Below are 14,162 nucleotides of genomic sequence, written 5' to 3' on the forward strand. Positions count from 1 at the left end.
CTTAGTCAAGAATGAGGAAATTCGGACTCTACAAAAAGCAGTAGATGAAGACTTAAGTAGATTAGAACAATCGATTGACAATCTGGCTATTTCTGTAAAATCTCTGTCTGAAGTGGCTTTGCAAAATCGGCGGGGTTTAGATTTATTATTATTAGAAAAAGGTGGATTATGTGTGGCATTGCAAGAAGAATGCTGTTCTTTTATAGATCACACAGGAATGATTAGAGACTCGATGGCCGAGTTACGAAAAAGGCTAGAACAGCGGAAAAAGGAAAGAGAAATTGGGAGAACTTGGTATGAAGGGTGGTTCAATATGTCACCCTGGTTTACTACATTACTCTCTGCGGTAGCAGGACCTTTAATTTTGTTACTGTTGGCCTTTTTGTTTGGTCCTTGTATAGTGCGCTGCTTGACTAAGTTCATAGAAAGCCGCTTTGAAGCCACTAAACTGTTAATTTTGGCCGCACCGAGAAATGAATATAGAGACGATGTACAACCCCCATCTATCAATCTTGAGGATTATAAAAATGGGACAAACATTTAAAGGTTCAAGAGAAAAAGGGGGGATTGTTATAGAAAATGTTTGTCCGTTGTTTTACTATACAATAGAGTTAGCTATTTATGTTAGCATAGGATGTACTGTGGTCATGACCTGTAACTAATAGTAGGAGTGGAAGTCAAAATAGGCCCCTATATGTCAATGTATTGTGCAAGAGGATGTTGAAAGGGGATGTTGTGCAAATGCACGATAGAAGTCTGCCAAAACAACTCCTTATATAGACAAAAACTAATGAAAAGACCCTGAGGAATACTGACTTCAGCCTCACCGACCACCAGAAGGCAGAAAAAGACCCCTTAGCAACTCCTTGGACATGCGCCTTGAAGAATCTTCTAAGACACGAACACGGAAGTAAAAGGAAGATATAAGGACTGCTGAAACCGCTTTGTATTGCGGCAGTTGGAGGAACGGTGATTCCCCTGTCGCCCAGCGCTGTCTTACCCTGCTCTATTTTATCAATTATTAAATCTATACTAATTAACAAAGAGACGACTTAAGGTTTTTTTTTTATAACATTAACCTCCCATATTATATAGAAGAAGGAGCACGAGTAATTTTGTATTCAAATGAAGCTATCCAGATTTGAGGGGAAGGATTTACAGTAACAAAGCCTACTATAGTCACTAGAAATGTTTTGCTATGTTAATTAACAAAGAAAATGAAATCATAGATGAGATGTCAAAAGCAAGGATGAAACTTTCAAACAAGATGGTACAAGAGTTGTTAGGGGAGTATTTTATGCCTAATGCATTAATAGGTATTTGCTCAGAAGTTCTGTTAAAGGAACCCTTTAAACTGTGTATTCCACTAAGAATCTCACAGTTCAGATGATGTTTGAAAAGAAATATTTACTAGTAAAAATGTGAAAATATAAGTAGCTCCTCAGTTTAGTACTTTCAAATAAACAATTTGGGAAAAAATATTTAAAATTTAATAGACTTCAGAGAGAAGCTTCAGTAGTGCTTTCTGGGTTTAGATGACTATTTTTAACTACCCCAATTCTTAAAGTATATATCAATGGGAAAAAAATTAAACAAAACAACAAAACTCAATGAAACAAACAAACAACCCCCCCCCAGCATTTTAGTTGTAACCAGAAGCCAAATATTCCTAGTACTTGTGTTTCCTTCAGTATATTTTCCATTTTGCCAAACCATGCAAAAACCCAAAATGCTAGAGGCAAAGGCACAAATACATGACCATAGCAATACTCTTACCTGTGTGCTTCCGGAGGTGCTCTTTAAAATGTCCAAAGTGGTCAAACTGCTTATTACAATACTGGCATATATGTATCTTTTTGCCAGGTCTTTGCTTCTTGCTGGCACCACCTTCATCTAGATGGTAACCAATAAGGTGCTGTTTCAAAGCACTCTCTCGTAGGTACCTTTTATTGCATATGTCACATTTGTAACTCTCAGTAGAGTGTGTTTTCATGTGTTCCTTAAAATGGTAAAACAATTTAAATGAACGGTTACATTTCTCACAGTGGAATAAATTCTTCATGTGTGACAGCTGAAGTTCCACAATTTCAATACCTTCTACCTGTTTGCATGAGGGATCAGTTGCACCGTCACCTTCTTGAATCTGGCATTTTGCCTCTCCCTGACGATACTTACTGGTGATATCTGCCAAAAGAGCCAAGGCAGATTCATCTGATGTACCTGTTGTCTGTAGGTACTTTATAGATTGCTCTGCAGAAGCTACTTCAAGCGTTTCAGTGCTGTCATCTTCCACTTCAATTGTCCCCTCAGCAATCTCAACCTCAATTTCAACAGGCTCCGAATCTGCAGATGGCAGTGTTTCTGTGATAACATTAGAGGTTTCAGCTATCTTCCTCTTTTTCGGTTTATTTTTACCTTGCATTTGATTTGATTCTAAGGGTGATGAATTTTCTTTGTTCCTGCAAAGTATTTGCATAAACATATAAGTGTTTATAACAATTTCTGCCTGATACTGAGCTTCTGCCTTAAACACTTGCAGTTGTTTCTCAAAGAAGCTGAATGACCACATAATCTGCATGCATTTCAGAAGGTAATTTATCCTTAATCTATACTTCTTAGAGCTGTAAAATAACATGGTTAAAGTTGTGGAGCCTTTGAATTAAGGTTACTAAAGTGTTTTAAACAGCTCCACTTGAATGATATACACATCAAGAAGAAAGGCCACTTAGCCTAATGATATAGGCTTATCTAGAAACTTGCAAAACTCTGCACTTGGAAAGAGAAATTCCCCAAAGGAAGTTCTTTGGACTGTCTACTCAAAAATAAGATTCATGTTCTTCCTATGCTATTCACCTCTTAAGTTTTGGAGTACGTGCAATTGCCTACAGTGCTTACAGCTTGTTAGAAAACACTACAGCTGTGACTTCACACAATGATTATTATAACATCTCCTTCTTCAAGTAAGCAAACAGCTAACAGCTGAGGAAACAAAAAAAGCCACCAGGATGTGGAAAGAGTATTCTGGTTTAATTTTACGGGCAGATAAAAGGTGCCACAGCAACATTTTATTAAGTACTGATCCCATACAAAAAAGACTATAACAATTACATTTGTTTAAGAAGTTTAAGAGATTAATTTTGCACCAGGTTTTAAAATCACTGCTTATTCTCTTGAAAACAGAAAGCTGCATAAAATCAAAACACCAGCACAAACTTGTTAATGTGTGTGACCATTTGAGGCTGTGCCTTTAAGAAAAGGACAGTACTGGGACACTCTGGCTGAATGTTTTGTAAACAAAAGACAGGTCTAAACGAATTTCATTGGTAGATTGGTAGAATGCAACTTTAAGTTTTGAGTGCAGCCGAGACTTTCCTCAGTTCACTCTTCCCTCCTCCCTTTCCAGCTCGTCTGCTTCTAGGCTCTCTGCCAGACTGACCTTGGACAGATAAGTGTGTGGCCTACTAACACTTTGCTTTAATTTATAATTGCTTTTATTAACAATTGTTCTTTTTCTCTCTTTCTAACCCACTTTGGGGAAAAAGGGGAGAGAAGGGGGTACAGGGGGGGAACCCTCCTCAGCAGAGGAGGGAATTTCGTTCCTGTATTATCGCTTTTCTTTTTACTTTGCTGTATATTTCTGTGTATATATTGTAAATACTGTAAATTGTGTATATATACTGCATTCCCTAAAAATTGCTTGTAAATATAGCATTTCCCTTTTGCTCCTCCGGCTGGCTAGCTGTGGTTATTTTCTTTTTCTTCTCTTTGTGGGGGGAGAAGGCTGGGCCTTTATCTCTAACCCTCCACAATGTGACATCATCACTGTACACTTAGCTCTAAATCAGGTGTGGGCAATCAGATAACAGAGATGTAACATTAGTTACTACAAAGTCACAGCCCTACAATGTCTGCAACATTTACCAACCATGTTACTTGTCATTGAGTTCCAGCCCAAAGAATGTGATATTAAATTTTTTAGCCTTTATAATTCTGAGCCATATCTTATAGTAGAAGAGTACATGGTCCCACGCAAGTCTAGGAGGTTCCAGGATAAAGAACAGCACTGCAAAATACTGGCAGTCAGCTCTCATAAAAGGATTCTTAAAACTCTATGTTTCAGTGTTGGGGAGAAAAAGAGGCTTGTGCGTTTACCTGATTTCAAGTGCTTTGATTGCTTCTAACATCTGTAGATATTCAGCTGCTTTCCAAACATCATTTGCTTCTTCCTCACCTTGGACCATTAGTTTTGCTGTATAGGTGAACTCAATTAGGTGACGAAAAGCCATGTTACTTACACCTGTTCACAAGCAAGAAAAACTGCTTTTTTAGCAATTCCTCAGTCTTGCACACTTGTCTGCTCATCATTTTGCTCACAATTCTTTGACAACCAGTTTCATGAAGAGGTAGGCTCACATTGGAATAAAAAAAAATCTACTATAGAAGCATGTGAATCCAGAACAACTACAGAGTCATACCAATATATTTTTACAACTACATTAACAGCAAGAAGAGAGTCAAGGAGAATCTCCACCCTTTATTGGATGTGGGGAGGAACATGGCCATCATGGAGGAAAAGGTTGAGGTACTTAATGCCACCTTTGCTTCAGTCCTTAATAGTCAAACCATTTATATCCTCAGGGCATCCAGCCCCCTGAGCTGGAAGACAGGGGCAGAGAGTAGAATAAATCCCCCATAATCCAGGAGGAAGCAGTTAACAACCTGCTACACCACCTGGACACTTACAAGTCTATGGGGCTGGACGGGATCCGCCCAAAAGTATTGAGGGATGCTGGCAGAGAAGGTTGCCAAGTCACTCTCCATCATTTATCAGCAGTCCTGGTTAACATGGAATATGCCAGACAACTGGAGGCTTGCCAACGTGATGGCCATCTACAAGAGCCAGGAGGATCCAGAGAACTACAGGCCTGTCAGCCTGACCTCAGTACAGGAGAAGATTACAGAACAGTTCATCTTCAGTTTACTCACATGGCACATGCAAGATAACCAGGGGATCAGACCCAGTCAGCACAGTTCATAAAAGGCAGGTTTTGCTTGACCAATGTGATCTCTTTCCATGACCAGGTGACTCACTTAGTGGATGAGGGAAAGGCTGTGGATATTGCCTACTTGGACTTCAGTAAACCCTTTCACACTGTCTCCCACAGCTGGCAACTCATGGATTACAGGTGTATTTTTGCTGGGTAAAAAAAGTGACTGGACAGCCAAAATCAGAGAGTTCTAGTGAATGAAGCCCAGTTAGTGACCAGTCACAAGTGGTGTTCTCCAGGGCTCACTTTCTGGGCCAGTGTTGTTTAACATCTTTATCACTGATCTGAACAAGGGGATTGAGTGCTCTCTCAGTAAGTCTGCAGGTGACACCAAGTTGGGTGGGAGTGTTGATCTGTTTGAAGGTAGGAAGGCTCCACAGAGGGATCTGGAGGGGCTGGCTTGATGGGCCAAAGTCAGTTTTATGAAGTTTAACAAGGCCAAGTGCCAGGCCCTGCACTTGGGTCACAACAACCCCACACAATGCTATGAGCTTGGGGGAGAGTGGCTGGAAAGTGGTCCAGAAGAAAAGTACCTGGAGGTGCTGGTTGACGACTGGCTGAACATGAGCCAGCAGTGTACCCAGGAGGCCAAGACGACCTGTATCAAAAATAGTGTGGCCAGCAGGAGTAGGGAAGTGATTCTGCCCCTCTGCTCAGCACTGCTGAGGCTGCACCTCAAATACTGTGTTCAGTTTTAGGCCCCTCACTACAAGAAGGACATTGAGGTGCTGGAGCATGTCCAGAGAATGGCAATGAAACTGGTGAAGGGCTTGGAGTACAAGTCTGATGAGGAATGGCTGAGGGAACTGGGGTTGTTTAGTCTGGAGGAGGCTCAGGAGACCTCATTGCTCTCTACAACTACCTGAAAGGTTTTAATGAGGTGGGGGGCCAGTCTCTTCTGCCAAGTAACTAGCAATAGGACTAGAGGAAATGGCCTCAAGTTGCACCAGGGGAGGTTTAGATTAAGTATTAGGAAAAATTTCTTTACTGAGTGAGTGGTCACCCATTGGAGCAGTCTGCCCAGGGAAGTGGTGGAGTCACCATCCCTGGAAGTGTTCAAAAGACATGTAGACATGGTATTTCAGGATGTGGTATTTCAGGATGTGGCACTTGGGCAAGTGTTGATCTGCTGGAGGGTAGAGAGTCTCTGCAGAGGGACCTCGACAGGCTGGACAGATGGGCAGAATCCAACGGCATGAGATTTAACACATCCAAGTGCCAGGTTCTGCACATTGGCCACAACAACCCCATGCAGTGCTACAGGCTGGGATCAGAGTGGCTGGAGAGCGGCCAGGCAGAGAGGGACCTGGGGGTGCTGATTGACAGCTGGCTGAACATGAGCCAGCAGTGTGTCCAGGCAGCCAGGAGGGCCAATGGCATCCTGGCCTGCATCAGGAACAGTATGGCCAGCAGGAGCAGGGAGGTCATTCTGCCCCTGTACACTGCACTGGTTAGGCCACACCTCGAGTACTGTGTCCAGTTCTGGGCTCCTCAGTTTAGGAAGGATGTTGACTTGCTGGAACGAGTGCAGAGAAGGGCAACAAGGTTGGTGAAGGGTTTGGAACACAAGCCCTATGAGGAAAGACTGAGGGAGCTGGGGTTGCTTAGCCTGGAGGAGACTCAGGGGTGACCTTATTGCTCTCTACAACTACCTGAAGGGAGGTTGTAGAAGGGAAGTTGTAGACAGGGAGATGTTGGTCTCTTCTCCCAGGCAGCCAGAACCAGAACAAGAGGACACAGTCTCAGGCTGCGCCAGGGGAGGTTTAGGCTGGATGTTAGGAAGAAGTTCTATACAGAGAGAGTGATTGCCCATTGGAATGGGCTGCCCGGGGAGGTGGTGGATTCAGCATCATTGGAGGTGTTCAGGAGGAGACTTGACAGGGTGCTTGGTGCCATGGTTTAGTTGTTTAGGTGGGTTGGATTAGTTGATAGGTTGGACATGATATTGAAGGTCTCCTCCAACCTGGTCTATTCTATTCTATTCTATCTTTTTATTTTTAATTTTTCTTCAGGATTAGTTTCTTCCACTGACAACAACTACCTGTATTGGTTTTGTCTGAGGCAGAGTTAAGTTCTTCATGGTAGCTTGCATGGGGCTGTTTTGAATTTGTGCTGAAATAGTGTTAGCAATAACTAATACATCCCTGTATTGCTAAGCAGTGCTTACACAGAGTCAGGGGCTTTTTTGCTCCTCATGCTGCCCTGTCAGTGAGTAGGTGAGAGGTGCAGAAGAATTTGAGAGGGGACACAGCTGGAACAGTTGACCCCAACTGACCAAAGGCATATTCCATGTCATATGACATCATGCTCAGCAATAAAACTGGGGGACAGGTGTGGAGGTGAGCCAAAGGGTCATTGCTCAGGGACTGGCTGGGCATCAGTCAGTTGGCGACAGGCAAATGTTTTCATCTGTATTGCTTTTCTTTCTTTTTTTTTAATTTCTCTGTTATTTTTTTCTCTTTTCCTTACCATTACAATAATAATAACAATAATAAACCATTTGTTTTTAATATTTAAACTCTTTTAATCTCAAACCATGAGTTTCTTTCTCACTTTTACCCTTCAGATTCTCTCCCCATCCCACTGGTAGGGAATGAATGAGCCTGGCTGCCTAGTGGCTGGCCAGGGTTAAACCATGATGTTACCTCAGAACAACTCAAGAGCTGAGATATAGAAAACTAATCAATATGACCAAACATGCATTTAAACCCATACCAAGGCTACTACATTCATTTTGAGCTTGGGCACACAACTCTGAAGATTTCTATTTACATGAATCGGGCTACCTTCAATCTCCACCAAGGGCTCCTGGGTGAAATCTTGGAAGAATTTGTAGAAAAACTGGCTACAGGCAGCAAGAACAGCCTTATGAGCTTTGAAATGGTGACCTACAAAGAGGGAAAAAAATTGGCTTAGGATAACACCTTCCGTACTCATAGTGCAGAATAAGTACAGATGCAGAGAACAGCTGCAGAACCACCCAGTCTACAAATCTATTCCAGCAGCATATAGTCGCTTAGTATGTCTCTTTGTAACATGGGATACTACTTCAGCTAGCCTGTCCCCTCTCATGCAGGCGCTTGCTGACATCACTGACCTTGCTGAAGCTCTGCAACTCAATCAGCTGGAGGACTCACTCCAGAGTATTTAACTTTTTGGATATTTATGTTATGGGAAGCTCCTGTGCAAACTTTTTCCTGCATGCCTTGGGCTCAGCTCTCAGGTTTTATCCAGGCTCTGTTTGGATTTGTGTTCTTACATACAGATGCATTTTATCATTACGTCTGTCAGCATAAAGACTCCCACAGAACAGAAGTAGGTCTGCTCTGTTCCTCCTGTTTTTTAGACTATTTCCCATCATTGTGTTGGCTTCTCCCTGGTGTAGGCATGAACGTTCATAATGCTCCATGGAATAGAGGTAAGAGAAGCAACATGGATTAGAACTACATAGTTACACACACAAAAAAAAACAAAACAAAAAACCCAAACAATCCAATTTTGAGCTCAACATGTGGATTCAGTAATACTAGAGCAGGAAAAAACATTCAGGATAAATTTTGTGCAAGTGTTGCCAGTGAAACTACTTCGATTCCAGAAGGGTAATTTTTTTCTAAATTTGTGTAATTGTCTCTAATCCAGACTCTGCAAGACGCTTTTCCTTCAAGTGAGTTCTTGCTATCCTTTTAAGGATCAGGTGGTACTCCATTAGCTAGGTCCATCCAATGAGACACTGCCTACCTTCCTTGAAGAGCTCATACATTCTAAGACATGTTTGGGATAAGAAGCGATCTTAGGCGATCAATCAGACACTACCTCAATTTAAGGAGGATACTGAGACGCTTGAACGTGTCCAGACAAGGGCAATGAGGCTGGTGAGAGGTCTCGAGCACAATCCCTATGAGGAGAGGCTAAGGGAGCTGGGGTTGTTTAGCCTGGAGAAGAGAAGGCTCAAAGGAGACCTTATTGCTCTCTACAACTACCTGAAGGGAGGTTGTAGACAGGTAGGGGTTGGTCTCTTCTCCCAGGCAACCAGCACCAGAACAAGAGGACACAGTCTCAACCTGTGCCAGGGGAAGTTTAGGCTTGAGGTGAGGAGAAAGTTCATTACATAAAGAGTTGTTGGCCATTGGAATGTCCTGCCCAGGGAGGTGGTGGAGTCACCATCACTGGAGGTGTTCAAGAGAGGACTGGACATGGCAGTTGAAGCCATGGCTTAGTTAGTCATGAGGTGTTGGGTGACATGTTGGACTCAATGATCTCTGAGGTATTTCCCAATCTTACTGATTCTATGATTTTCTAATGAAAAAATAAACACTTATAACTCCATCTTCCTTTTAAACTAATACTTGTGTCTTTAGAGCACACAGAAAAAGGAAAATGTAAAAGAGAGAGAATAGCTCTACCCTGGTTTAAATATATATCAAAATAGCAGGCAGATACCAGAGAAGTAAGAAGGTAATCTTATTGCAAGATGAGTTTGGGGACTGTGACCGTTTGACGTTGTCCCCTTAAGAAAGGGAATATGGTGGATGGAAGTTGATAAACAAAAAGAAGGATCTAAACTAATTTCATTGGTAGAGTGGGAGGAAGCACCTTCTGAACTGGGAGTGCAGGAGGGTATACTGGGCATTCCGGCACTTTATCTTCAGTCCTTCTTCCGCTCCTCCACCAAGCAGCAGTTCTCTGTGCTGGGCTTTCGGCCAAGGCTTTGGCCTTGAAACTGATAAGCTACCAAGGCCTGTATTAACTGCTTTCCAATTAACACACAACTGCTTATAATTTTTTCTTCTTTTCTCTCTCTTTTCTAACCTGCTCTGGGGAAAAGGGGAGAGAGGGGGAAGCAGAGGTGGGGAGCCCCCCTCAGCAGAGGGGGAACTCTCATTTCTGTGCTACTCTATTGTATATCTTTGTATATATTGTAAATATTGTAAATTTGTATATATTCCCCTGCATATCCTACATTGCTTTGTAAATAAACAGCTCCACTGCTTTGCTAATTCAGGTGTGAGTTTTTTTTCCCTTTCCCTTCAATTTTCTTTCCCTTTACTTTACAGGGGGGAGGGAGGAGGCTTTTTGGCCTTACCCTTCCAACCCTACCACATTTTTTTTTTCTTGGCTTACCCAACGTGCGGCAGATAATTAGTTTAATTTATTACTTGATTGATTTAGTGTTTTCTAGCTGAATTAGCAAACATGAAGGTGTTGTGGTTTGTGGAGCGATTATTCTTTTCAATTTTTGGGGCTCTGGTTTACAGATATTGTTTGGGTTTGATTTTGGATTACCTGGGTAAACATTTGGTGCAGACAATTTATCTGTGGGTTATGTATAGAGTTAGATTATGGTATGGAAAATGTATTGATTTATTATGGCCAGCGAGATACAGAAATGTTACCTCCACCACTCTCCCAATTGAGATAAAGGGTTTTAGGATTCCGCCTGAGGAGAGAGTAACTTTAGGTGATACCTGGGAACCAAAGGCGATTTATTTCATGTGTATAATTCTGCTGCTGGAGATAATTATCGTGTATCTGCTGATTCCTTTGCGGCGAGAGAGAAAGGTGTCCAGAGCTTGTTTTGTTATTAAACCTAGATCAAAAAGAAAACGCCATGGCTCTGGATCAGTTACAGAGTCATCTAGTGATGAGGAGTGCGCAGAATCTCTGTCAGTTAAAAAGAGGGCTAAAAAGTTAATTGGTAAATCAGCTCAAAATGACTTTGCTGCTGATTCTGGCAAGCTGCCAAGGGCGGCGGCTGGTATCAACATGGCGCCTACTCCTTCTCCTACTCCTTCTCCTCCTTCTTCTTCTCCGTCGGCCATTAACGGAGCAACGTCACTTCCGCCCACTCTCTCAGTGGGACCGGAAGTCACTGCCCCAGCAGATGATTTATCTCAGGACCTCTCAGCTTCTATTAAGGTGGCTGTAAATTCAAACACAGCTCCAGTTAAGGTGACTGTTTTAAAGACTAGAGGTGCAAAGGCCAAAGAAGGAGAAGAAGAGCTGGAGACTGATCCTGGTGAGGGGCCCTCTACTCTAAGAAATCCTGCTGAGGAGGAAGAGAAGGTTTGTTTTAAAGATCTAGCTAACCTAGTGAGATCAAAGCAGGATAGAGATGAAGTTAGGAAAGGAGCTGGCAAAGGTGGTTCTCAGCTTAAAGAGATCCTTGAGAAAATGACAGCAGGATTATCTGGACAAAAAGTTCAGGGAGAGGAGGAAGAAGATGATATTTTAGAGTGTTCCTCACTGCGTGAGGAATTGCGAAATGTCCGTAAAGATTTCACCAGGGCAGATAAGGAGCCAGTTCTAGCTTGGCTTAGTAGGTGTTATGATACAGGTGCTCCAGCTCAAACGGTTGGAGACAAGTCAGCAGCTCAGTTAGGAACTCTCTCGAGGGATAATGGAATAGATAGACATCTAGGCAGGGCTCTCGGTAAGGTTAATCTGTGGATACGCCTTTTAATGGCAGTTGCCCTGAGATACCCTTCCCGAGATGATCTTCCATGGAATCCTAAACCCTGGACTACCATAGATGAGGGAATTAAGCGCCTGAGAGAATTTGCTGTTAGAGAGCTACTCTATGGTGAACATGAAACTCTGAATCCTGATGACATTCCTGTGGGTATTGGTCTTGCTGAGAAGATCATCAAACTTGCTCCTTCTAATTATGCAAACATTCTGGCAAGCAGAATTGTGTCAAGAAATTATGGTGGAGCTTCTCCCATGGTTGGCCAATTCAGTGATCAAATGAGACAATTGGAGGATAGCATGACACGTGTTTCTTTGGTTTCAGCCATTGAAACTCTGTCTGGGAAAACTGAGAGTTGCATGAAGGATCTGAAAGATTCCATATACCAATTGGCACAGAAGGATAATTTCAATTCTTCCTCCAGGTGGATACAAGTTTCATCTGTGAGGAATACACGTCCTCCAAGGAGGTCATTCCAAAATAGATCAAATCAAAATAGACCACCAAGGCAATCACGTAGAACTATTTGGATAACTCTGCGTGATCAGTTTGGTGAGAACATGAACCGGTGGGATGGCCAACCAACTTCTAATCTTTTCAGGAGACTGAGGGAATTGCAAAGTCGCAGAACCCGAGGTAGCAATACCAGAAGGGTAGCTGTTACTTCCACAGTTCCCCAGAAATACCCTAGTAGCTCCAACAGTGACTCCAGTTATAACATGCAAAGTTATAACACTGCACACTATGTGCAATGCACCTGTGTGCATGATCCCCATAACTAGGGGTGCCCTGCCTCCTGCCAGGGGGAGAAGAAGGATAACAGAGATAATAGAATCTATTGGGATGTGTACATCCAGTGGCCTGGCACTTCACAATTTCGGAAGTACAGGGCCTTGGTTGACACAGGAGCTCAGTGCACCATAATGCCATCAAATTATCAGGGATCAGAGTCTATAACTATTCTGGGAGTCACTGGTGGATCTCAAGAGTTAAGTAAGGCAGAGGTTAATATAAGTTTAACTGGTAAACAATGGAGGAAGCATACAGTTGTGACCGGACCTGATGCACCTTGTATTTTGGGAATTGATTTTCTGAGAGAAGGGCGTTTCAAAGACCCTAGAGGTTACAAATGGGCTTTTGGAGTAGCTTCAATAGAAACTGATGGACAAAAATTGAAGCTGTCTGCTAGACCTGAACTTGCTGATGAATCTGCAGGTGTGGGACAACATAAGATACAGGACACTAAATTGCCGGTTGCTTCTCAGACTGTGCATCACAGTCAATACAGAACCAACCGTGACTCTTTGTTGCCCATTCAGAATCTGATTCGTCAGTTGGAGAGTCAGAAAGTCGTCAGCAAAACTCATTCACCTTTCAACAGTCCAGTGTGGCCTGTGCGGAAGCAGAATGGAGACTGGCGTCTGACAGTGGACTACCAAGCCCTGAATGAAGTGACACCACCTATGAGTGCAGCAGTACCAGACATGATGGAACTCCAGTATGAGCTGGAATCCAAAGAGGCCAAATGGTATGCTACCATAGACATTGCTAATGCATTTTTCTCTATTCCCATAGCAGAGGAATGCAGGCCTCAGTTTGCTTTCACCTGGAGAGGAATCCAGTACACTTTCAACAGATTGCCAATGGGCTGGATCCACAGCTCAAGCATCTGTCATGCAGTGATCCACGATGCTCTGGAGAAAGGCGGTGCTCCAGAACACATCCAGTTCATCGATGATATCATCGTCTGGGGTAAAACTGCTGAGGAAGTCTTCGAGAAAGGTAACAAAATCATTGACATTCTTCTGAATGCAGGTTTTGCCATCAAGCGAGACAAGGTGAAAGGACCTACCACAGAGATTCAATTTCTGGGAGTGCGGTGGCAGGATGGCCGTCGACACATTCCAGTGGATGTAGTAAATAGAGTCTCTACCATGGCAAATCCCACAAACAAGCAAGAGACCTTACATTTCTTGGGGATATTGAGATTTTGGAGACTGCACATTCCTGGATACAGTCAGATTGTGAAACCTCCGAATGATGTGACTCGAAAGAGAAACAATTTCCACTGGGGACCTGAACAACAAGCAGCCTTTGACCAGATAAAGCAAGAGGTAGTTCAAGCAATGGGTCTGGGACCTGTCCGAGATGGTCCAGACATTAAGAACATTTTGTACACGGCTGCAAGTGACAATGGTCCAACCTGGTGCTTGTGGCAAAAAGCTCCAGGTAAGACACGTGGACGACCTCTTGGTTTCTGGAGTCGAGGTTACAGAGGTTCAGAGGCTAACTATACTCCAACAGAGAAAGAAATTTTAGCAGCCTATGAAGGAGTACAAGCATCTTCTGAAGTGATTGGAACTGAATCACAACTTCTCTTAGCTCCCAGATTACCAGTTTTGAATTAGATGTTCAAAGGCAAAGGCTCCACACCACATCATGCCACAGACTCAACATGGTCTAAGTGGATGGCTCTGATAACACAGAGAGCTCGAATGGGAAATCTTGAAAGACCTGGTCTAGTGGAGGTGATCTCAAGTTGGCCTGAAGGTATCAACTGTGCTAAACCTCCAGAGGAGTAAGTAACTTGTGCTGAGGAAGCTCCTCCTTACAATGACCTTTCTGATGATGAAAAGAAATATGCTTTG

General features: G+C 42.9%; 1 protein-coding gene across 3 annotated transcripts in view; it reads right to left on the bottom strand.

Annotated features, from left to right (window-relative positions):
- Positions 1–14,162, bottom strand: part of ZNF131 (zinc finger protein 131) — a 79,968-nt gene that overhangs the window by 27,432 nt on the left and 38,374 nt on the right. For all 3 annotated transcript variants that reach the window (XM_068155397.1, XM_068155398.1, XM_068155396.1), the window contains exons 3-5: positions 7,835–7,936; positions 4,153–4,297; positions 1,777–2,459 (exon numbers count right to left, since the gene is read on the bottom strand). In XM_068155397.1, coding sequence (XP_068011498.1) covers positions 1,777–2,459; positions 4,153–4,297; positions 7,835–7,936 — 930 coding nt within the window. The remainder of the gene's footprint in view (positions 1–1,776; positions 2,460–4,152; positions 4,298–7,834; positions 7,937–14,162) is intronic.

The sequence above is a fragment of the Melanerpes formicivorus genome, unplaced genomic scaffold (assembly GCF_026170545.1).
Source record: "Melanerpes formicivorus ecotype bairdi unplaced genomic scaffold, bMelFor1.0.p_v2 SCAF_31, whole genome shotgun sequence".
Taxonomy (NCBI): Eukaryota; Metazoa; Chordata; class Aves; order Piciformes; family Picidae; genus Melanerpes; species Melanerpes formicivorus.